The sequence below is a fragment of the Podarcis liolepis genome (genome assembly GCF_965112155.1).
Source record: "Podarcis liolepis genome assembly, chromosome: 5".
Taxonomy (NCBI): domain Eukaryota; kingdom Metazoa; phylum Chordata; class Lepidosauria; order Squamata; family Lacertidae; genus Podarcis; species Podarcis liolepis.
In genome coordinates, this window is record NC_139556.1 from 61,601,211 (window position 1) to 61,625,367 (window position 24,157).

At 49.7% G+C, this 24,157-nt stretch overlaps 1 protein-coding gene across 1 annotated transcript; it reads right to left on the bottom strand.

Moving 5' to 3' along the window:
- Positions 1-400: 400 nt before the first annotated feature.
- Positions 401-16,777, bottom strand: LOXL4 (lysyl oxidase like 4). The gene is made up of 15 exons (XM_083505782.1): positions 15,406-16,777; positions 13,876-14,160; positions 12,096-12,256; positions 11,547-11,752; positions 8,677-8,715; positions 8,093-8,309; positions 7,348-7,531; positions 6,698-6,852; positions 6,188-6,355; positions 5,787-5,949; positions 4,721-4,964; positions 4,067-4,182; positions 2,826-2,962; positions 2,596-2,707; positions 401-1,391 (listed from the first exon to the last, which is right to left on the bottom strand). Exons 2-15 carry the CDS (start codon positions 14,132-14,134, stop codon positions 1,321-1,323), a joined length of 2,232 nt encoding a protein of 743 aa, XP_083361908.1. The 5' UTR covers positions 14,135-14,160; positions 15,406-16,777; the 3' UTR covers positions 401-1,320.
- Between the last annotated feature and the right edge of the window lie 7,380 nt (positions 16,778-24,157).

Genomic DNA, 24,157 nt, shown 5'->3' on the forward strand with positions numbered 1-24,157 from the left:
CAGTCAATTGCAGCCCCCAGCCCTCTCTGTTTGGCCCTTTGGACTCTCAGGCCACAACCTTCTCTCACTTTGCTTGAGCTTTTCAGTGGCTGGAATGTGTCCTGGAACTCTTGTCTGGATGGAGGAGAGGGATGCCAGCCTACTGTGCATAGGTGATGTTTACATTCATTACCCCACCCACTTTTACCTCTGGCCACACCCACTTCTGGACATGTGACCCCCAGAACATTGCCCTCAGGGTCTCCCACCCCTCTGCCTTCCTCTGCTGTTTCTCCACTTGCCCCTGTGGTCTTGCCTCCTGCAGGAAGAGCGAAGAAGCAGCAACCCCCAACGGAGGCACTGCATACCTCTGTGTTTTTACTCCACTCTATGACTCAGTCACACAAACACCATTGCCTAGTTTTTTAAAAAAACAAAACACAACAATCTTTATTGGCAGGAACAAGCTCTATGAAATGTGGAAACGGAGAGCCCTTTGGCGCTTGGGCTGGTGGAGTGGGGTCGAGGACTCTTCCCTGAGGTGACCAAGTGACCCCCTACACAGGGCCTTTGCCCTCCATGCTGTCGGCCGTCACAGTCCATTGCACATTAAATAACTCCACAGATAGCACCAGACCCTCTTCCCCAATCCCTTAAAGTTTAAGCCTCAGGAACGTCCTGGCTGGAGTGTGTAGCAGGCAAGGGCCCAGATGCCTGGTTTCCTCTGCATCCATTCCCTCGGACTCAGAGATATGTCACAGGGTTCTGTGCCCATGGGCAGGAAGGTGGCTCCTCCGTGCCAGTGGTAGAGGTGGGGATGCCTGTGGGACTAGCCAGCAAACAGGACCGCCCCCAAATACGTGGGCTCCTGAGGCAGAATTCTTCAGCGGGTGGAGCTGGTTGAGGTAGTCGCTCTGGACTGGGCTGCTCCCGTGCCCATCTGCCAGAGAGGCAAGAGGAAAGGGCCTCTTCTGAGCAGTGCTACTTTCTTGGCCTGGGTGGGGTAGGGGTGGGGGTGGAGAGAGAAGACTATAGCCTCCCAGCTCATTTCAGCCCCATTTTTGTCCACAGCTGCCAACCTCAGTAAAAATAGGAAGCAGACCGTGCAGGCTGGGCTGTGATAAGCAGGCAAGGGGCAACAGGCACGGCAAGGATAGCTGCTGCTGCTGCTGCTGCTGCTGCATGTCACCCCAAGGCTGGTGGTGAGGCAGGGAGGCATGGAGACAATCCTTTCAGCTATCATTTTTGTGCCAGCTGGTATCTGCTGTTTGCTCTGAGTTTTGAGCAGGTTCTGGGCCCAGGAACAGTTGAGAACCTGAATTCCTTGAAACCACATTTGCCTCAGACCAAGTTGCTGGCTAGTCTCTGCTGTGCCTCTTCATCCCATTCTATGTTGGCTCCATATTCATCACCTACAAGTGAGAGGAAGAAACAGTGGTTTTGGGTTACTTTTGACGGCGACTCAGAAACTACAATTAATCCAGAATAAGGCAGCCAGACTGGTGACAGGGAGCAACTGCTGGAACCATATAACACCAGTCCTAAAGGCTTCCAAGACGTTTCCGAGCACAATTTGAAGTGTTGGTGCGGACCTTTAAAGCCCTAAATGGTCTCGGCTCTGTATCCCTGAAGTAGCACCTCCACCCCTGTCATTCAGCCCAGACACTGAGATTCTCCTCCGAGGGCCTTCTGGCGGTTCCCTCACTGCAAGAATTGAAGCTACAGGGAACCAGGCAGAGGGCCTTCTCGGTAGTGGTGCCCACCCTGTGAAACGCCTTCCCATCAGATCTCAAGTGTTGGTGCTGACCTTTAAAGCCCTAAATGGTCTCGGCTCTGTATCCCTGAAGTAGCACCTCCACCCCTGTCATTCAGCCCAGACACTGAGATTCTCCTCCGAGGGCCTTCTGGTGGTTCCCTCACTGCAAGAATTGAAGCTACAGGGAACCAGGCAGAGGGCCTTCTCGGTAGTGGTGCCCACCCTGTGAAATGCCTTCCCATCAGATCTCAATGAAATAAACAACTATCTGATTTTTAGAGGACATCTGAAGGCAGCCCTGCATAAGGAAGTTTTTAATGTTTGATGTTTTATGGTGTTTTTATATTTTGCTGGAAGCCACCCAGAGTGGCTGGGGCAGCCCAATCAGATGGGTGGCTAATAATAATAATAATAATAATAATAATAATAATAATAATACACTAGTGGCCAAATTTGTGGAAACCTTTTAGAAAAAGTGTATTTCCGAGCTTTGATGGCTCATAACACCACTTTTATTTTTTTAGTAATACCATAAAATATTTATCAATGGAAAGATAATTAAATGAAGAATGTAATGCAACAAAGTTTGTAAAATTATCTGTATTCTATCAAAAGTTATAGCCAAATAACCAGAAAAAGGAAACACAACTTGCTTGGGTTGATATGCAGTAGCTTTCCTTCATTTGAATGTATTTTGGGGCATTTACATTCCCATTGAGGACCCAAATTCTGCCCACACCTTTTGCTGTCATACAACATAACATCATAACACTATGCATGTTCTGCAGTGCTGTTGCCGTGCGCATCTCCCCCACCCAGCTTTGGCCATAGCCAAGGCTCCCTCACTGTTCTCTTCTTACCCGTGTGGCACCCGTGTACCCAGATGCGGTGTCCATCATACTGGCACTGGCAGCGAAGGACATTGTTGGAGAAATCCGACTCAGCTACCTCGTGTTTTGGATTCACAACCACCTGGTAGGGCAGAGGGCAGAGACTGCTGTAAGCGTGGCTCAGAGAGCTATCGTGGGAGGGGGGTGTTCCGTGTCCAGATCGGTCCACCTGCCCATCCCTGTCACTTGCCACCACTTACCTGGAAAATGTAACTCCCACTTGGCACATCGGTGATGTCCACCCACTGGCAGTCAATGTCATGTCTGTACGTGTCCCAGCAGCCTACGCTGACACCCTGCTCTCCAAAGTTGGCACAGGCAAAGCGCCGCTGCAGTCCTGTATGGGAATGACCATAGGCTGGGTTCTCAATGCCATTCTCCCTTATGCACTGATACAGAATAAGGCCTGCCCTGCATCACTACCAAGGTCCTCTGCTTTCAGAGGCTGCTTGTCTGCATAACTTAGAATCATAGAATTGGAAGGGACAATGAGAGACTTCTAGAAGAAGAAGAAGAAGAAGAGTTTGGATTTGATATCCCGCCTTTCACTCCCTTTAAGGAGTCTCAAAGCGGCTAACATTCTCCTTTCCCTTCCTCCCCCACAACAAACACTCTGTGAGGTGAGTGGGGCTGAGAGACTTCAAAGAAGTGTGACTGGCCCAAGGTCACCCAGCAGCTGCAGGTGGAGGAGCGGAGACGCGAACCCGGTTCCCCAGATTACGTGACTATCGCTCTTAACCACTACACCACACTGGCTCTCTTCTAGTCCACCCCCCTGCAATGCAGGAATCTTCTGCCCAATGTGGGGCCCAAACCCACGACCCTGAGATTAAGAGTCTCATGTTCCACCGACTGAGCTATCCTGCCGACTTAAGCCTTTGAATTTTGCTGTGCTATTGTCTTCCTTAGTGGGTCATGCAAATCTCTGTTCTGGATAATGTTTTTTAAGGGTAAGGTAGAGGGCACTAGAGGGACGCGGGTGGCGCTGTGGGTTAAACCACAGAGCTTAGGACTTGCCGATCAGAAGGTCGGCGGTTTGAATCCCTGTGACGGGGTGAGCTCCCGTTGCTCAGTCCCTGCTCCTGCCCACCTAGCAGTTCAAAAGCACGTCAAAGTGCAAATAGATAAATAGGTACCACTCCAGTGAGAAGATAAACAGCGTTTCCGTGCGCTGCTCTGGTTCGCCAGAAGTGGCTTAGTCATGCTGGCCACATGACCCGGAAGCTGTATGCCGGCTACCTCAGCCAGTAAAGTGGGATGAGCGCCGCAACCCCAGAGTCGTCCGCGACTGGACCTAATGGTCAGGGGTCCCTTTACCATTACTGGAGGGCACTTTATGGAACGGGGGGGGGGGGAGTGGCTCGGGAAAAAAGTTTGGGGACCCCAGCTGTAGAGGCAACCCAGGATTCTGGCTTTGCCCCTGCGCCCTCTTGGCACTTACCATCTGGGCAGTTGGTGTCCTCCAAGCAGAAGCTGGCCTTGTGTCCTTGAGCCACCCTGGAGCCATTGAGAGTCAGCAAGTCATAGTGGGTGAAAACCTCTATGCTGTGGTAGTGCCTGTGGGAGGAAGGGCCATCAGGAGCCTGCAGTAAGGCAGATCAGGGGAAGGCAAGGGTTGGGGATAAAGTGGGCTGGGCTGGGCAGCGGCCACTGGAGCCCTTTTTTAGGGGTGGGAAGGAGCAGAAATCTGCTGATCCATGAAGCCCGGCAGTGCAGGAGGATTAGGCGGGGCTGTCGGCTGAGCTACTATTATAGCTCTGCAACCCCGCTCACCCATAATGACAAGCCTGGTGTCAACGTTGCTATTTTCCCAGATACAACAAACTCCGCTTGCACCACAAAACATCTCGCCGGGGGTAAATGCTGCTCTTTGGGACACGTGAGCCTCATCTCACAGGGAGAGGAAGCCACTGGGTTTGGGGAGAGGAAAGGAAGTCTGGACCGCATATGCATAGCAGGGAGAACGTGACAATTGGTTTCTGGCATCCAACTTTCTGCTCGAAATCCTGCACGTGCTCCATAGGGCACCTGTATCCCTCTGCTAGCAGTGAATATGGCAGGAGTGGCAGCACTGCGTCAAGAGGGAACCCCCTACCTGTGGCACTGGTGCCAGATCCAGGCGTGGCGCCCAGTTTTTGGAAGGAAGTCAGCCCGGCCGAGGTTGTGGATCTGCGAGGAGAAGCGCAGCAGGCGCCGATGGCCGTAGGGCCACTCCATTCGATCGGCAGAGGCAGAAAGGCAGCCTTCCTCGTGCGCACAGGACAGCATGCTCAGTGGGCGGTCCTCTAGATAGGCAGTCTCCTGCACCATTTGGGCATTCATCACCAGATCTGGGGCAGCTGCAAAGAGAAGTCCAAAGTTCCACGAGGTGTCGTGCCGTCCCGACTGTGTGTGTAGTGGGAGGTTAAACTCTGAGGACAGACAACCCTGATCTGCCTTACTGCTCCCTCCCAAGCGCCTCCCGAATAGCTGTATCCTTTGAACTCAGCGCTGCAGTCCTTCGCTCAGCTTTGGCATGTGGCCAGAGACAGGGCCTTGCAGAGCCAGGCAGAAGCCCGGGCCAGGTAGATAATGTGCTCCCCCTTTTTTTACCCTGGGGATAACTGAGGTCTTATAAATAAGTAAGTATATAAATAATTTTCACAAAAGTTATGCTGACAAATAATTTTATTTCAAGGCCCCAGTGCATCCCCTGCGATTGTGAATATGCTGACCGAGGCCCCCTTTGGAATCGGAGGCCCAGGCCAAGTGGCCCATATGCCCCCCCCCCTCTGTCTGGGCCTGGCCAGAGATGAATCCACCTGCCTTCCCCCAGGACAGAACTGTGCTTCTCATGTTTTTTTATTTATTATGTTTATATGCCAGTTTTATCTTCCAAAGATCTCAAGGGGGTGTACATGCTTCTCCTCTTTTCCATTTAATCATCACAACCACCCTGTGAGGTAGGCTAGGCTAAGAGATAGAAGGCTACTGGCCCAAGGTCACCCAAAGAGTTTCATGGCCGAGTAGGGATTCAAACCCTGCTCTCCCAGGTCCTGGTCCAAGACTCTAACCGTTATGCCACACTGGCTCTCTACATGGTTGCTACATCCCTGCAGATGTAGCTGCCATATCATGCTATGCACTGCCACCGATGCTGGTCTGTTCCCCTTTCTACTCACTGCTGGTGCAGGTGACTCCGGCAGAAAAGCGCCCCCCTCCGGACGGGCAGTGCACAGGCCCATGGTGCTGGCACTCCAGGATGGAGAGTTCGGTGCCTTTGCAGCGCACACCGCTCAGCACCACCTTGGCAGCGCCAGAGTTTCCCTGCCAGTACCACGTCTCCTGGAAAGAGAGCAAAGGCAATTCTGTTGAGCAAAACCCCACACGACCCTGGGAGCGTTGCGTGTGAAGCAGCCCTTCTTCATCACACAAGCTCCAAGGCACCCTGTTCAACTCCTCCCCAGCTCTGGATGTTTGGGCAGGAAGCCTCAGCCTCCATCCGTGCGACTGGGGAAGCGAGCCACATGCAGCTGACTGCTCAAGGCAGGATCAGAACCTGGCTCTGGGTGCAAGAACTCACCTGGAGAGCATGGCTGGCAAAGCCCAGCCCCAGTTGCCGGCACACAACCATGGCTTCCTGAAGTCCCCAGTGTTCCCCGCAGACGGCACCCCAGCGCAAGGCACCTCCCTTGGAAACCAGGATCTCAACCACGCCCTCCTCTGGAGTGCGCCCACCGGCCAGGCGTACCTGAAAGGGGGAAATGGCTTAATGGGCTAGATCATTCCAGTGTGGTGAGGTCTGGGGCTCAGGTGTACCTATGGCCACTGCTAAGAATTCAGAGAAGGAAAGGGCCCAGTGACTAAGGGATGCAGGCTTGAGAGCACCTCACCTCTTGGGTGAACCAAGTGGCAGCTGTTTGTCTTCACATGGGCTTGAGATGGGGCTCAGCCGTTTTCCAGTCCCCCAGCCCTGAACTTTGGGCCCAGCAAGTGTCATTTCAGCTACCAGAGTCCAAAAGAATAATACCTGATGCCCCTCCTCGTGTTATTTGTCTCACTCCCTGTGTGCCCCCAAGGAATCGGGTCTTACCTGGCTCCGAGCTTCTGTCTGGGGCACATTACAGCGAACAGCCGCATCTGCTTCGTGACGGCACCCCGTCTGCATCGCTCCTTGGGAGCGGCACTCTGCCAGCGAGCGCTCGTAGCCCCTGCACCGCACTCTTGTCAAGTGGATGGGACCCAGGCCTGTAACAGGAACCGCTTTTAGTAGGGATGGACAGTCACCAGACTGGCCTCACTGCTTCCCCAACCTCTGTTTTCGTGGAATTGTAGAGTCAGGAGGGACCACGAGGGCCACCCAGTTCAACCCCCTACAACGCAGGACTCTTTTGCCCGACGTGGGGCTCAAACCCACGACCCTGAGATTAAGAGTCTCACTCACGCTCTACCAACTGAGCTATCCCAGCAGGACGTTTTGCTTGGCTCTTCCTCTCCCTGCTTCTTCTTCTTCCTCCCCTGCCTCAACAGTCCCTTGGATCTCTCTCCCAAGCCCACACTCTCCATCACCAAATATTCCTTCTGCCACCCTCCAAGGGTCTCCCTTTCCCCGTCCAAACTGTGTGGCTCTGTGGTGTGTTATAGAGGGAGGGACATTCGGCTGGTCCTTTCCTTGTCTCTCCTTCCCCCATAGGACGAGGGAAGCTCCCCTGTAATGCTTGCACAGCCTCATCCTCCACTCACCTTGGCCCAGATGAGCCCTGGAAAGAGCTTCTCGTGCCGTGCCATATCCCAGTTGTCGGCACACCACACTGGCGGCAGGCAGGTCCCAGTCTTCATCACACACGGTGCCCCACTGGCCACCCACCAGCACTTCCACACGTCCTTCGCCTACTTGTGCGCCCGCACGGAGACGAACCTGCTGCTCCTGCAGGAGTGGAAAGGCGGATATGAGTCAAAGCAGGCACGAGGGCACCTGCCTGTCTTGACAAAGCTGCCAACTTGAATAAAATATTGGCATGGGGCAGGTAAGCCCCACCCCACATAACTGATCACAGGAAGTAGCACACGCACACCATTTGAATAGCAATGCTCATCAACTTTGGGGCAGCAGCCCCCTCAAATATCTTATTGGGGGCCCAAAGGGATGTTGCCCTCCCAGGAATTGGCTGCTAGGACTGGGTGACTTCTAAAGTAGCAATGACAGGGAAGACCAAGAGGGAAATAATGGGGTTTTTTGCCATGACAGTGCAGTTGCTGGTGGATTCTGCAGTTCCACTGCACCATCAGTTCTCCCACGCTTGATAGGAAGACTTTGGTCTAGATCTTGATTTTATAGTCTTATCTTTTGTAAACCGCTTTGAGGTGTCCCCACCCCTTCACAATCAAGCAGTGTTTAAATTTTATGAAATAAATAAAGGAATCCTTCTTTGCAAGGTGTGTCTGACACTGACTCTGCCCAGTGGGAAATGTGCCCCCTTCTGCTTACCTCTTTGGGCTTGGCTTGGCCAGGCAGCTTGGCTCTGCTAGGCTGGAACTGTGGTCCTGCTATACAGCTGACCAGGGCATGCATGCCCCGGGGACAGGAAGATTGGTTCCTAGCTGGGGGAGGCACATGCAGCTTGCATTCACCCAGATGGGCCTCCGTGCCCAGGCACTTGATCCGGTGGATCCAGAACGTGTTGTTCGCGGTCAGGCTCTTTAAACTGTAAAATTAAAAGGCAGAGGTGATAGGGAGGTGGGTGAACCCCATCCCAAATGATCTTTCCTCTCACAATCTTTGCTGGTGCTTCAAAAATTTGCTGCTACGAACTCTTGGGAGCAAGCAGGGGAAGTGGGTGGGGCAAACGACTCCCTGAGACCCACATCTCACTTCTGGCTCTGAGCCTGAGGCAGACATTGCCCACCCTGACTTTTGGACAGGGTAGGTGAGAGGGGTCAGCCTTGTGCAGAGATCTCATATTCTGGCCTCTAGAGATGATGCTTCTCCTTCCTAGCATTTCCAAGTCTCCTCTTATCACATTTTGATTGTGCACTGCTGAACAGAAGGACAAGACTAGTAAAAACCCTCACCTGGACCGTGGATCCTTCAGCTTCTGATTCCAGAGTTTCCTGAAGGGTGAGAAGATTGAATATCAGTGCATCAGGAGAGTGGTATTGAGAGCACGCATGGTGTGTGACTGGTGTTGCCACTTCTATAGAGACCCAAATGTGCTTTCTATTGAGACGTTTTGCAGTGGGGTTTTTTCTGGGGGGCACACAGTGGTACGCATACCCCTAAACATCTTGTGTATCTTTGTACTTTTGTCCATTTACTGTATTTATTTTTCCTGATTTGAGCTGTAAAATGGTGATTTTTTTTTTAGTCAAAATGAGAGTACCCCTAAACATTTTTTTAAGAAAAAAAGCACTGACTTTTTGTTTGGGTGGGTTCTTTATCAAAAAGTTAATCATCATAGATTCTAAACACTTATTCTACTACTACTACTACTATTACTAATAGTCATAACAATTTATTTATTTATCACCTTTCTCACACATCTCAAAGCAATGTACGACATGTAATAAAAATAGTAAAAAAAACCAACAACACAGAAAACAGCAGTAAATTTAAAAGACACAATACAATGTAAAAACCCCTGCCAGAGCCTTATTCATCCAACTGCCCTTCCTTTCTCCCACTTTTCCCCTCTGGGGGAGCTGCCCACATTTCAAACAGCAACTGGATGATGCTACTGTTGTCATGCCCTCACCACCACCGGACTCCTGGAAAGCCGCACGGTTTCTCCTGTAAACAAATTCCAGGGCTGTGGCAAATGGTACAAGAGTGCCAGCAGCCGCAGAAAAGGATGGGTAATCTAAATCAAGATTGTGCAGCTGTACCAAGGGCCTTGGCATCTTTAGCTGAATCCTCACCCTCATGGTCTGGGAAGATGGGCCCAAGTCTCTCCACAGCCCGCTTTGGCAGCAAGAAATATGTTGGTCTGGGGAGGAAGCCTCCCAGGCTCAGAGCCAGAAACAGCAGGTCCTTCTCCTCTGTGAGAAGCTGCCTGGGCCAGCCCCAGCCTTCTCTGTAATTACCCCACTGCGGTTTGGCTCATCCCGCCGGAGGGATGGTCCTGGCACCCACACCTGCTCATTGCAGGGCTATATTTATAGAGAGAATGGTGGGTGGAGCATGGAAGATGAGCAGAAGAAAACAGGGGCACGTGGGACTACCAGCACGTGAGGGGGGGGGCATAGTCAGATGCCACAAAGCCACAGGAATGGGACAGGACAGTCGTGGGAGACAAAAATGGACATTGAGGCAAGACACAGAGAGGCCATTGTGCCCCAGGAAGCCACTCATGTGCACCAGTCACCTGTGTATGCAGGACTATTGTGAAAGTGGTGTTAAAAAACAGCACCAAATCACATACTGCATAAGACTCTGGGGTAGCTCAGTTGGTGGAACAGGAGACTCTCAATCTCAGGGTTGTGGGTTCAAGCCCCAGGTTGGGCAAAAGATTCCTGCATTGCAGGCGGCTGGACTAGATGACCCTCGTGGTCCCTTCCAGTTCTACAATTCTATGATTCTGTGTGAGAACAGCCATAGCTTAGTGGTAGAGCATCATCTGCTTTGCAGCAGAAGCTCCCCAGTTCAATCCCCAGCATCTCTAAGGTAGGGCTGGGAAAGTTTCCCTCCCTGAAACTGTCAGTTAGCATAGACAATAGTGTTAGAGATGTGGAGTAGACCCTAGAAGTTCAGAAATGATAGGATTTGGGGTTCTTTGTGATATGAAGGGAGAATATATGCTGCAAGGGGGTTCCTGGCTGGCTGAGGGAAGGGCAGAGCTGTTAGCATTAAAACAGAGAACCATTTTGATTGCAAAAGTAGATCAAAGACTATTCAAGTATGCCACAACAGCAGCAAGAATTTTGTTGGCCCAAAGGTGGAAGTCACAAGAATTACCAATGATTCAGGGGTGGCAGACGAAGATGATGGACTATGCGGAGTTAGCCAAGCTGACTTTTAGGATCTGGAACCAAGGCGGCCAGAAATTCCAAAGAGATTGGAGTAAATTTATTGACTACTTGAAAGATTATTGCAGAAATGTGAATACACTAGCAGGACTGAAATAAATCTTGTAATGTAACATAAAAATAGTATCTGATCATGGACCAAAAAATAACTTGATATATACTGAAGGACAGAAACTGACAGTGGAAATGTGCATGCAATTTATTAGAAATTGGGAAACCAGTTGAAGGGAATGAGGGAAGTCGTGTGCTCGGTGGAGCAAAAGTATTTGATTTGTGTTTGAAAAGTTGTTATATTTTGTGTTCTAAAAAAAGATAAATAATAAAAATTAGAGAGCCATTGAAGGTCATCAACAACTCCTTGTCCCAGGTGTGACCAGAGACTGGAGATTCGGAAGGTTGCCAGGGTAACTGCTCAGGGGACGACAAGGGGTTTCTGGGAAGAAGAAAGAGGAGGAAAGGGGAAAATCTTGGTGAGGGTGAAGGAAAGACTGCCTGCACTGCTGTGGACCATGCTGTAGGATCTGAACCCCCTCCAGGCAGATGGAAGGTGTAAGCAGGCGAATAAATACTATTTCTTAGAGCATAACAACCTCCGCTGTGTCTTCTCTTTTCAAAAGGGACACAGAATCTGTGTGGGCGCCTGAGATCCTGTGTGGGACAGGTGCCAGGCTTCTGTAACAATAGCAAGCAAGGTAGACCTAATCATCTGACTTAAACAGCTTCCGGTGTTCCTATGCACCAAATGCTTCCCCACCAAACATCCTATACTGATGCATATGCACCCTTTGCGCATGCACATCAAGCTGTCTCCCATCATGGGTGCCCTATGTCGCTTTCTCGGCCGCATCTGCACCACTGCACCCTGACAAGGCAACTTGCCCTTCCACCTGTGCAGCCCCCCTCCCTCCACCGGCTCTCACCTGTAGAAGCTTGTGGCAACTCGTCCTTCCTTGGGGAAGCCCAGCATCCCACACACCACTCGAGTGTTGTTGCGCGTCCAGCCGGCATCACACACCTGGCGCCAACGCCCGTGGATTTTCACTTCCAGGGCGCCTTCTGTGATGGGAGAAGCCAACTTGGCCCTGGCCAGGATTGGCTTGATACGCACCTCTTCCACTCTGGAGTCCTGCACGAAAGAAAGGAAATGGTATGTGTTACTTCAGCCGTCCACAGATGAGGGGAGACATGTTCCAAGGTTGGGTTTGTCTCCCATTAAATTTATGGCCAGTTACTGAGGAATACGTACCATGAAACTCAGTTCAACTCACATCCGAGCAAATAGGCATGAGATGTGGGTCTAAGCCAGGTGTGGGGAACCTTTAGCTCTCCAGATGTTGCTGAACTCTGAGTCCCGTCATCCCTACCCATTGGCCAACTGGCCATGACTGATAGGAGTTATCGTTCAGCGACATCTGGAGGGTCAAAGGCTGTCCACACCTGCTCTAAGTCCCTCTTGCAGAGCTCCTCACCTGGATGCGTGCCGTAGCTGGGTTGGATCGGCGTAGACCTGTGCAGATCACGCCAGTGTCCTCGTTGTGGTTGCAGTCTGTCACACCCCAGCCATTGGATTCACATTCAGCCAAGGAACTTTCTGTGCCAGAGCAGCGCATGTTGTCCAGCCAGATGGGGCCTATGGATAGACAGAACAAGGATTCCTAGCTATTCTTTTTCCAAGCATGGCTGTCACGGCCCAATTTCCTCCAGGTAGGTGCCACTTTCCTAGGAAAACCCATACTCTCCTATTTATACTGTAAGGCAGGGGTAGGCAGAAAGCAGACAAAAACCTACTGGTAGGAGACCCCTGGGTGATCTTCAGTAGATGATCAAGGGTTTCTTAGCTCCCAATTTTAGTTGCTTGGAAACAGGAATGATAACACCGTATTCCTGTACCCACTTCCCTGGGAGGAAGTCCCATTGAACTATTTCTGAGTTAACATGTATAGGATTGTACTGTAAAAGAAAAACACCCATCTTTTTCTAAATGAGGCTGCTGAAGGTGGGTGGAAAGATGGAGATGATTTTGGAGGGAAAAGACCCCTGAGTTCAGTTTGGGTACCAAAACCAGGTTTCTGTGCTGCTTATGTGCTCAGTCATTATAAATAAATATCTGCCTCTTTGGAGGCACTATTTTGTACCTGGTTCTGGATGGTGAACATTGGGGTTCAAGTTTTTTGGGGGGGAATCCAGAGTATATCCCCTAAACCTGAAGTCTGCCAATCCCTGCTAAGGTAACTCTTCCCATTAGCACAACACCAAAGCATTTGACATTAGAACAAGGACTTAATTTATCATGCAGATTTGTCTGGGCAGATTGACTGTGCTAATCGGATGCCAGCCTATCTGCAGCGACATGAGATATTTTCAGACCTGAGATATTTTCAGTAGAATTACCTGACCGAAAAGAAAAGAAAAAAGCACCGTGGATATAAATTAGATTGAACGAAATATGCTGCATCATAGAGGGGTCTGGCATTTCACAACCCCCTAGACCTGGATGCATAGGTTCAAGATGGAGACGTACGTTTCAGCTGTGCGTGCCAACAGACAAGCACATTTTCAAAAGTAATTTCTCTACCTTTGGTGCCACTCCAGGTTGGCATTTCTGTGCCCTTGGCAAGGCAGCCAGCACTTTGGAACACTGAGCAGGGCTGAAGTTAACCATTAGCAGGGAGTTCCTTCTAAAAATCTCCAGGTGGCACACTTGCCCTGCTCTTTATGGTGCCCCTTGCCGAGAGCAGTTTTACTGAGGTGTGCCAAACCAAATCTTCCACCCACTGCGAGCCCTTGATGACACTGGAGCTGATAAGAAGGCTAGAGCCTGACCAAAGCACTCGTTTCTAAAAAGAAAATGTGCTGCGCAGCTCAGACTGGCCTGGAAGCAGCATTTCAGATCCTGAAAACAAGGGCCCATGATCTTAAGTATCTGTGGTTACTTGACAGTGAAGACAATGCTCTCTGTACCTGCTCAGAGGTCCTCTTTGCAGGTCCTCAGCTTGGACACAGGGAATAGGTTGGAAGGCTGAAGTCTGCAGGATAGCTCAGTCAGTAGAGCACAAGACTCTTAATCTCAGGGTCGTAGGTTCAAGCCCAACATTGGGCAAAAAGATTCCTGCATTGCAGGGGGTTGGACTAGATGACCCTCGTGGTCCCTTCCAGCTCTACCATTCCATGATTCTATTATGAAACCCATCAAAATCTGAGCCCATCAGCACCACCACCCCATGTCCCCCCATTCCAGCTCCTCCTTACCATCTCCTGGGCCATACTTGGCACTGTGCGCCCAGTTCACGGCACCTTCGTAGCCCAGCTCCCTGCAAGCCACGCCCGCCACATGGATGTTGAAGTCGTCGTCACACACGGTGCCCCACTGCCCATTGTACAACACTTCCAGCCGCCCTTCGCCTACTTGGCTCCTGGGCCCCACCAGCCGCAGCTGAATCTGTGGACGCTGGGCCCAGCTGGGCACAGCCAGGCATGCCAGCAGGAGGAAGGTGAGATGAGAGAGCATCGTGGGTCCAAGGATGACTGGGAGACCTGGGAGATATGAGAAACCTGATTAATGGAAAGATAGTTTTCTGGATAAGGAACGAGGTCAGCGGAACTCCCTGCTACATTGAATTCATGTTTGATTAGGTATCATTACAGACACACAAAGTTACAGGAAGAGAAGGAAAGTGGCTGGGTAAGTCTAACAGGGTTGGTCCTTCCCAAAAGACTGGATATTTTGCTACAACAGGGTCCTCCAGTTGCTGTTGGACTCCATCTCCCATCAGCCCTGGTCAGCATAGCCAATGGCTAGGGATGATGGGAGTTGTAGTCCAGAGTCATCACGTTAGTTTTCCCCGTCCTATTAAAACAGGCATCTTCTGAGCACTGTCACGCTGGGGACAAATGAAGACAGAATAAAACTATGCAGTTAAACAGTTTCTATTGTTAATTACTGAGACTGATTTTTAAAAACATTTATATCCTGCTTTTCCATTGGAGACTTTCAAGGTGGCTTGTAACACAGTATTTTAAAACTAACACTCGTTTGGGAAAGTGTGTGTGAAAACAGCCAAACAAAAAAAAAACAGGACTAGGAAATGATGATAGTTATCCCACGCGAAGCACCTAACACTGATACGGTACAGGGTTAAAACAAAACAAAAAAACGCGCAGCCCGTTCCTCCAGGATGAATGGATGGCCGACAGACAGATGTGGAGGGACAGAGAGACAGATGTGAACAGGTTGAGGCAAGAACATTCCAGCCACCCACACTCGCGGGATGGTGACTTATAATCTTCTGCTGAATACCTCCAATTCAGAGAGCTGAGATGTTTGTTTGTCTGCTTTTCCTTTATTTAGATGCTGCCTTGGGTGGTTTGGGGGGGAGGGGGACGGGGGTAGCGGTTGTCAGTGTTTTCACCTAAGAATGCAGAGCTCACAGAATCGGAAGGGACTCCAGGGTCATCTAGTTCGAGCCCCTCATGGGAGAGAAAAGGAAACATTGCTGGACCCTCCCCTCTTTTATCGCTATTTTCCCAATACACTCCCCCTCTCAAAATCAGCAGAATGCACTTGCTGTTGGGATCCATGTTCCATTTCTTTCTACCACCTGTTTTTTTTTGGGGGGGGGTCTGTCTTGCAAAATAAGTAACGCGCCCAATTTCTTTGGAAAGGAGTTGCAGGGGACATCCCCTCTCCCACCACCCCCAAAATAATAACTCTCCCCAGAAATCCAGAGCCAGTCCCGCAAAACCCCTCTCCCCGGCGAGACTTTTCGTCTGAATACTCACGTGCACGCGCGGCTCAGTCCAGGAGCAGGAATGGAGGAGGAGAGACGGGGCTTCAGGCAACAAGTGAGCGATGCTGGCGGCCACGAGCGACGGAGTCGGAGGGGGGAAGCGCAGGGGCTGCGGGCGCTCAGGCGGCGTCGATCCCGACCAGGACGTCCACGCGGGGCAGAGAGCGAGAGGTGAGCCGAGCCTGTCTCCGCGCTGCCGCCTCTCGTCCGCTCCGTCCGCAGCCCGTCCCGTCCAGCCTTTTTATCGTGGCGGCCGCCCCCTCTGGCTCTCGGACAGATCCGAGAAGGGGCAGGGCAGGACGGAGCCTCGACCGCCTGGATGCTCAAGAGGGAGGGGGGCCTTCAGAAAGAGCCCACGAATAGGGTGGCCGCAGCCTGCCGCTGCTTTCTCCCCCTTAGGGGAAAAAAAACCACTTTGGGCAGGTCCCTTTGCGTTTAAATCAGGGCTGGGGAACTGATGGTCCTCCAGATAGTGTTGGAGGGCTTTTTCCATCATTCCTGAGCATCGCTCTTGCTGACTCCGGCTTTTGGGAGCCAGAGTCCAATAAGAAGATTCCTGCTTGCCCAGGGTTTGGACTAGATGACCCATGGGGTCCCATTCAATTCTACAATTCTATGAACGCATGGCGGATCACAGGTCCCCCAGCCCAGTCTTAAAAGCTGCCGAGAGAGGAAGTCAACAGCTGAAGTATTGATGCATCTGGGGTAGCCTTCACCTGTTGGATATCCTCCTGAAAGGGCATCTGGGCAGAGAAAAGGGCAATGTGATTTGCAGGGAGGATGGGGAAGTCCCTGCCAGGATGCTGCCAGTTGAATGCTTGTGTTTGTGCCTCTCCCAACCCCATGTGTCCAGGTTTGAGTTGGCCCAAAGTGCATGGGCATCCTGTGACCCTGTTGGATGATCAGGGCTGGAAAGAGAAGCTATACCACATATTTAAGGGGAAACCCAGGATGCTCTCTGGCCTGTTGGGTGTGTGTGGAAGGTTTCTCTTTTGAAGAAGTGTAGAGGAATCTAAAGCAGCAGCAATACAGACTTGCTCCAGATACACCCTAATAGTTGGCATCGCTTCTGGAATCTGAGTAAACTTTTCCTGCATTGATCCCATCAACATCCCTGGGATGGGAAACCTTAGCTCTGTCCCAGAATGCCCACGGGGCCACAGCCAAGTCTCACCATCTTCCTTAACTTCACTAAGCAGAAGCTTGAAGGCTCTGCCATCTCAAGTTTTGAAATCTTTAGATTTCAGACAAAACCAAGGAAGATTCCTGGTAGGCAGTTGTTTTCCCGAAGATGTTCTCCAAAGGAAATAAGAAGCCTGCGTTTCAAAGGCTACGGATGATGGATCTCACATTAGGTTTCAGAGGTAGCTGTTCTGATACACTCCCTCCCTCCCTCCCTCTCTCCCTCTCTCTCTCTCATTCCAACAAAGGAAGAGGATCTTTGCCTCTCTGCTCCCTTTCACGTGAGTCTGTCTAATCACAAGAGAGCCAAGGCTGTGAAAAGAATGAAATGCAGGGTTCAAATGCTCAGGCCTTGGATGTGGAGTCAGCTTACATCAAAGCCTGCCCAAGACATTTTTCTGCCTGAGGAAAGACAAGATGGCGCCTTCTCATAGTCAGTGCATGGAAACCAGCTACATTGGCAGTTGACTCTTCCACACTGACAACATGGCAGTGCCCTCAACTGAATCTGAGGGTACCAGGCTAGCTTGAGGGTGGGGTGCAGGGCTGGTCATGTGGTCTTCTGCACACCTCTGTCTGTTCCACACTCCTGAGCATCTACCTGACTCTGCCTAATGGTAGGGTCGGCACCAAATTACATCTCAACACAGTGTCCTCATCTGCATAATTATTCTCACCTAACGTTGTACCTACAACAATTGTCTGCTCAACAAAATTGCAAATCTCCAAAGCAGCTTGCTGCTGGTTATTCACACAACCCTTCCCTTCAAAAGATCGCAGAACCAAGAATCTTCTAAGGGCACTTTCACACAACCTTTTTTAAAAAAATGAAAACTACCATCCTGATTTGTTTGTGGGGGTATTAGACAGTATCGACTATTTAATGAGCTTTCACTCTTATTTGTTTTCAGGGCGGTTAGATGATGTTGCATCAAAGCAAGTGTTATCACACACTTTCCAAAGTATTTCCCAGTACTTCCCTTTATCACAAAAAGTCTGACCATTTGAGGAAGTGGGTTTGTCGCACAAGACCTCCCAGTCAACTTTAATTGTACGACCTGAATTTGCAGGTGTGCGATGGAATCCCGCCCGAAAATAGCAACAGCCTAGATATGCCCTTTGATTGCAAAATGTAATTCTCCCATGAACTTCCTCTATAATAACAGAACTGGTGATACAAAGGAATTCACCAGTACACAGACTAGACGCCTCTCCTTTTAGGATATTCAAGAAAATCACAGATGCATTCAGGCTGAATAGAGGAAAAAGAGGAACTGAGGTGGTGATTCTGTTTCATTTATCTGGGAAGACCTGACGGAAGATGAGCCCACTTGTAGAACTGAGAGATCCAATGGCATTTATGCAAACAAAAAAGCCTGCAATGATGCTCATTCAAGGGATAATTCCATTGCTTGTGAGCATAGGCGCCGACTCCATGGGGCTTGAGGGGGCCCGAGCCCCCTCAAAAATTCGTTTGGGGGGGCTCAGCCCCCCCAATAATCTCGGGCGGCTGTGGGCGCGTCCGCGGCTTTTATAGGGCGCCCGGCGCGCACCAGCTCAATAACGGGCACCGGTGCGGCGGGGGGCGCCGGGGGAGGGGGGCGGCTGGCCTGTCTCCTTGGCAACCCCATTGAGCAGCGCCGGCTCCCCCGGGAGGGCCATCCCCCCGCGCCGCCGATCGCCAACACCGCCGACGCTGTGGCTGCCCGAGCCCGAGCCTGAGCCCGAGCCAAAGTCAAAGCCAGAGCCCGAGTCAGAGCCAGAGCCCAAGCCCGTCAGTCAGTCAGGAAGGAAGGAAGGAAGGAGAAATGGGGAGGGAGACGAGGGAGGAAAATTGCGCGCAGGGTGAAGAAAGGAGAAGGGCGAACGAGACGAGCTTCCAACCCAAAAAAGGGCTGGAAGACTGGGAGGATGAAGGATCGGGAAAGAAAGCGACGCCTTCCCCGCCCGCGACGTCGCCCGCTTGTCATTGGCAGCGCAGCGGGCGCCCAGAGGACAGCTGCGCGGCTAGCAAGGTGCGCCGCGTAGAGCGCGGCCCTTGTGTGGCCTGGTGGCCAGGCAAGCTCGGGCGGGGACCCCCATGCGAATCTAAGATGGGAGAAGAGGGCAGAGCAAAGGGGGTCCCTTCCCCAACCTCCGGCTCCGAGACTTCCCTGCGCCCCAGAAAAGCGAAAGGATTTTCTCTTCTTCTTTTTTTATAAATATTTTATTAAGTTTTCAAATACAAGGTTAGAAACATACACTGAAGAAAAAAGTAAAAGAACAAGAAAAAGAAAAAAAGAAAAAGAAGAAAAGAAAACCAACCATTCAACACATTTTTTATATAACTAACTGGACTTCCTCGCATCTCCCTTACCCTGCATTCTTTATAATAAAGATATCAGCAAATTATTACCTTGTTTCGTACCTTATTTTGTACTTTTCAAATACTATACCTCTAAATTTAACATACTTTTCATCAGTTACTTATATCTTAAATTAAACATAGTATTACCTTAGATTTTGACCTTTTCTTACTTAAAATATAATTTCCTGTTTCCCAAATCTAATTGCTGAAGCTATAGTTTCCGAATCGTGTAAATTTTTAACATTCATACAACTTATATTGTTTTTGTAAATAGTCCTTAATTTTTTTCCAGTCCTCTTCCGTTGTTTCTTCTCCCAAATCTCGGATTCTGCCAGTCATTTCAGCCAGTTCCATGTAGTCCATCAATTGCGTCTGCCACTCTTCCAGTGTGGGCAAATCTTGTGTCTTCCAATATTTTGCGATAAGTATTCTTGCTGCTGTAGTTGCATACATAAAGAAAGTTCTATCCTTCTTTAACACTTTCTGGCCAACAATGCCCAAGAGGAAGGCCTCTGGTTTCTTGGGAAAGGTATACTTCAATACCTTTTTTAACTCATTATAGATCATTTCCCAGAAGGCCTTCACTTTTGGACAAGTCCACCAGAGGTGAAAGAATGTCCCTTCAGCCTCCTTACATTTCCAACATTTATTATCAGACAGGTGATATATTTTTGCAAGCTTGACTGGGGTCATGTACCACCCATAAATCATTTTCATAATATTTTCCTTCAAGGCATTACATGCCGTGAATTTCATTCCGGTGGTCCATAACCTTTCCCAGTCCTCAAACATGATGTTATACCCAATATCCTGAGCCCATTTTATCATGGCTGATTTGACTGTCTCATCCTGAGTGATTTTCTCTTCAACCTGCCCTCCATCCTCTTGCAGAAAACTCTTTGCCTGCCCTGCCCGTATCTCGTTTTTGCTTTTTAATTCCACACACCCACCCTTCGGACTTCGTGGCAATCGGGCGCACGGGTGCGTTTCCTAAGAGAGTGAGGACCCCCGCCTCCTCCCCACCTGCTCCCTCACCAGCCAGCCAGCCGCGCGCCCTAGCCAGAGAGCCCCGGCCGTCCCCGTCGCGCAATCGGCTGGATCTCCCTTCAGCAGGCCGTGCTCACAACTCGGCCCAGGGACCCCCAGCAGCGGATCTCCGGCTCAGCTGAAGAATCCGGCAACAAGCCCCCTCCTCCCCAATTGCTCCGCCGAAATACGCTCCAAAACCCCCCAGATAGGCCGCCGGCCGCCAAGTCTAGTGGCGCCCTGAGCGAGGGTCTCTCCCCAACACCGCCACCTCGAACTGCGTTCTCCCGGCTACCCGAGCGAACCAGCGGCAGGACCCCGGTATGGGCCCCCCCAATATTTTTTATAAGTCGGCGCCCCTGCTTGTGAGGAATGTTTGCTTTGTGACTAATCTTAAACATACTTATTTTTCACATTATCCACCACAGGGAGGAACTGTGCATTACTTCAGCAAATGTGTTTGTTGTCTAATTATAATGTGGAGGCATTTGCAAGGAGAATCAATAGATTCACCCAGCAGTATTTCTTTTGTAACCTTTTCCCCAGGCCTTCTCCCCAAGCTAGGTTCATTTCCCATCTTTGAAACAGCTTGTTGTTGGGGTAGGGAAGAGAGAAAAAATGGTCCCCAAGACATTGTGAATGCTGTGCCAATATAAACTACTTTCTTCCAGTTTTTCTTGCTGTTATTGTTCCACTGGAGATTCAGAATTCTACTTCTTTGGTGCATTTTTTAAAGGATACCCCATCTACAGCATGTAATTCCTTAGCAACAAGGTTAGTTCTGCCCTCTTCCACTATGTGCAAATAGGCTGCAGTGGCTGGTGCAGTGCCCATTGGGATTGGTGGGGCAGGCGTCATGAGACCAACAGTAGGCGGAGCCAGAGCCAGTGACAGGCAGAGATGCCCCTGCTTGGTTGGAAGAAGGTAGGCTGAGGTTGGGGGGCAGAGCCCCCTCTGCTCTTATGAACCATTTGACAGAGGAATGCACCAATGAAGTGCCAGAGGAGGGGTCATAGGTCAGTGGCAAAGTGCAGGCTTTGGCTGTAGAAAGGTCCTATACGTATTCAATTCCTGACATCTCCAGGAAGGACTGGGAGAGATTCCTGACCAAAACCCTGGAGAACCATTCTCAAACTGTGGGTCCCCAGATGTTGTTGGACTACAACTCCCATCACCCCTAGCTAGCAAGGCCAGAGCTCAGGGATGATGGGAGTTGTAGTTCAACAACATCTGGGGACCCACAGGTTGAGACCCGATGATAGCGAGGGGCCACTAGGGGCGCATCGGAAGATGGCTGACAATAACATCTCTCCGACCCACACGAGGTAATTAGGAGGCTGTGATGGGAGTAAATAGCCTCCCTACCCCCCCAAGGTTGGGGGGGCTGTCCTTGCCTGCTGTGCCCTATACCACCCCCGAATTTGTGGGGATGGGGGCACTAGGCAGAATGCCCTCCTGTGGGATTTCGGCGCTCCTGGACACTGTCTCTGATCCGCGCCACTAGCTGCAAGAACTTCAAAAGAAACAATTAGGATGAAGCGAATACACATATTTCAAGGAAGGAGGGGGAGTAAAGACTGCTAACTGAAGAGATCTCTGATAAACAAGACGAGTTGGAGGAACAAGAATAAATCATGAGAAGATACGCCAAGACTCGGTACGGCAAAGGGACTGGATGGGGGAGGGGGGAACTTTCCTTTCTTTCCTCTATGTGATTAAACAAGAATCCCCCCCCCACAAGTCAGAAATGTCATTTTAATGACTTAAGCTGTGGATTTAAGACTGTGTGGAGATAAATCTTCTAACCAAAGCATGTTTTAAGAAGATCGTAGAATGTATAAGAGCTTTGGAATGACGCAGTTAAAAATACCGTCGCCATGTTGGCAAGCTCTGTCGGAGGACTTGAGTCTGGGAGGAGTCTGGGAGGAGGAATAGAGCTGCTTTTGTATTGTGTGTGAGACTCCTCAGAGGGACTTAAGAATGACAGTTTGTGAGATAAATGATGGAAAGAGCGATGTTATTTATGAAAGCAATGATATATGGAAACCATCTCGATATGAGGATTGGACGAACGGAAAAATTCACACAGGATTACAACTGGGGTTTATCTGCTTAAGGAGATTATCAGAAGAGAAAAAAAGAAAAAATATATACGAACAAGATGAGATGTGGAAACAGCAAGATAAGACTGGATAGAATTATGAACTTTATTTGGACTGATTTGGATATTAACGCAGCAGCAAGAAGATGATCGGAATCCCCCTTCGGAACTTGAAATATGGGTCCCCTCAACAAAAATTTAAAATTCGGCTTTGTAATTCGGAATTTATGTGATGTGATGTGATGTGATGTGATTTGATTGGTCGGTTAATAATATATTTTTTTTAAAAAAAGAGAACCGATGATAGCAGCTTGTGTAGACCAAGGGTCAGCTTGAGGGCCACGTGCTGCCCTTGACCTAATACCATGCTGAGGGCAAGAAAGGGAGGGCAAGAGTGGGCGACCCACCACCTTTTGACTCCAGCCCCACCTAACACTGGCTCCAGCCCCACCCACCTCTGTCATGTGGGCCCTGACAGGTGATCATACTCTGGCATTGCCTGTGGCAATTCAACTCTCGATAGAAAAAAGGTTCCCTAGCCCTGATGTAAACAATGCTGAATTAGATGGGCCAATGATCTGTCTCAGTATAAATCTGCTCCCCAGATTCCCAGTAAGCTCCCTAGTAGCAACTATTAAAGTGCTATTAGATTGGGGGTGGGGGTGGAGAGAGAAGACCTCCTCTTCTGCTTGCAAAATGGCTTCAGGGTAAACTTTCATCTTTATAGGTTGTGACCATTTGTCCCTTCGGAGTATTCCTTGCTCTCTCCAGCAAAGGCTTTTAGAGGATAACAGCTCAAGATACTAATAGAGAGCTCTGCTCTCTGTCAATCATTTCCACCTTCAAGAAGCTGATTGACTGGGGACACCATCAACGGGGGCAACTCTCTCCCATCTGTCTTGCTTAATAATAGCCACCGATATTCCCATTTCCTCCTCGTTTTGCCAAGTCATGTCTTTTAACCGTGTTTAGGAATGCTGGCCCTCTAGCTGCAAGCTGTGAAGATTAATGGCTCGCTGCGTGAAAAAAAGATGCATGCTTTGCATGTATGCCACAACAGCAGCAAGAATACTTATCGCAAAGTATTGGAAGACACAAGATTTACCCACTTTGGAAGAATGGCAGATGAAAGTGATGGACTATATGACACTGGCCGAGATGACAGGCAGAATCCGTGACCAACGAAAAGAGACGGTGGAAGAAGAATGGAGAAAATTTAAAAGCTATCTTAAGGACTACTATAAACTTAATGAATGCTAAAATGTTGTGGTTTCCAGAAGCAAAAGGGTACAGGGATACAAGGCTAGACTATAAAAGAGGACTAAGATGATAGAGATTGGAAAGTAACAATTGGGAGTTGCTAGTTGAATTATGGACATTGGGATGCAGAGAGGGGGGGTATGGGGAAGTCCAAGAAAAGAGGTTTATGAAAATATGTTTGAAACTATACGTGTATGTTTGTCATTTTTAGTGTTTGTTTGTTTTTCTTAAAAATGTTGTAAAATCAAAAAAATTTTTATAAAAAAAGAAAAAGAAAAAAAGATGCATGCTTTGTTTTCAATGTGTGTGTCAATTTTATGGGCTTGGAAAAAAGTGAGCCTATGGGCACATGTGGAACATGTGAGGATATTTGCAGGTCATGACTGCGGGTGTATGATGTGTGCACAAATGCATTAAAATAGGCTCTATTAAGGGTCACACACACACCACTCCAAAACAGAAAGAAACATGGGAGCAGAAAACAGACCTCGTTTCCCTGATTCGTGATCACGTCTGAACTCCATGTAGAGCAAGGATGTGCTCTACAGGGAGCTGGCTTCTGGCCCCAGGCCAGTTGGCAGACCAACTCTGTGTTGCAAAGATTTCTGCAAACGTGACATGAAGGCTGGCAACATCAACCCCACCCTGTGGGAATCCCTTGCTGTGCCTGGAAACAGACAGTCAGGTCTTGTATCAACAGCAGTGGCCAGAGGAGAAATGACTGCTGGGTGGAGCACAGAGAGAAGAAACACCATGGTGCATCTGCAGCAGCACAACTGGATGCCTTCATTTGCCCCAGCTGCAACAAAACATGTCTCTCCTGGATTG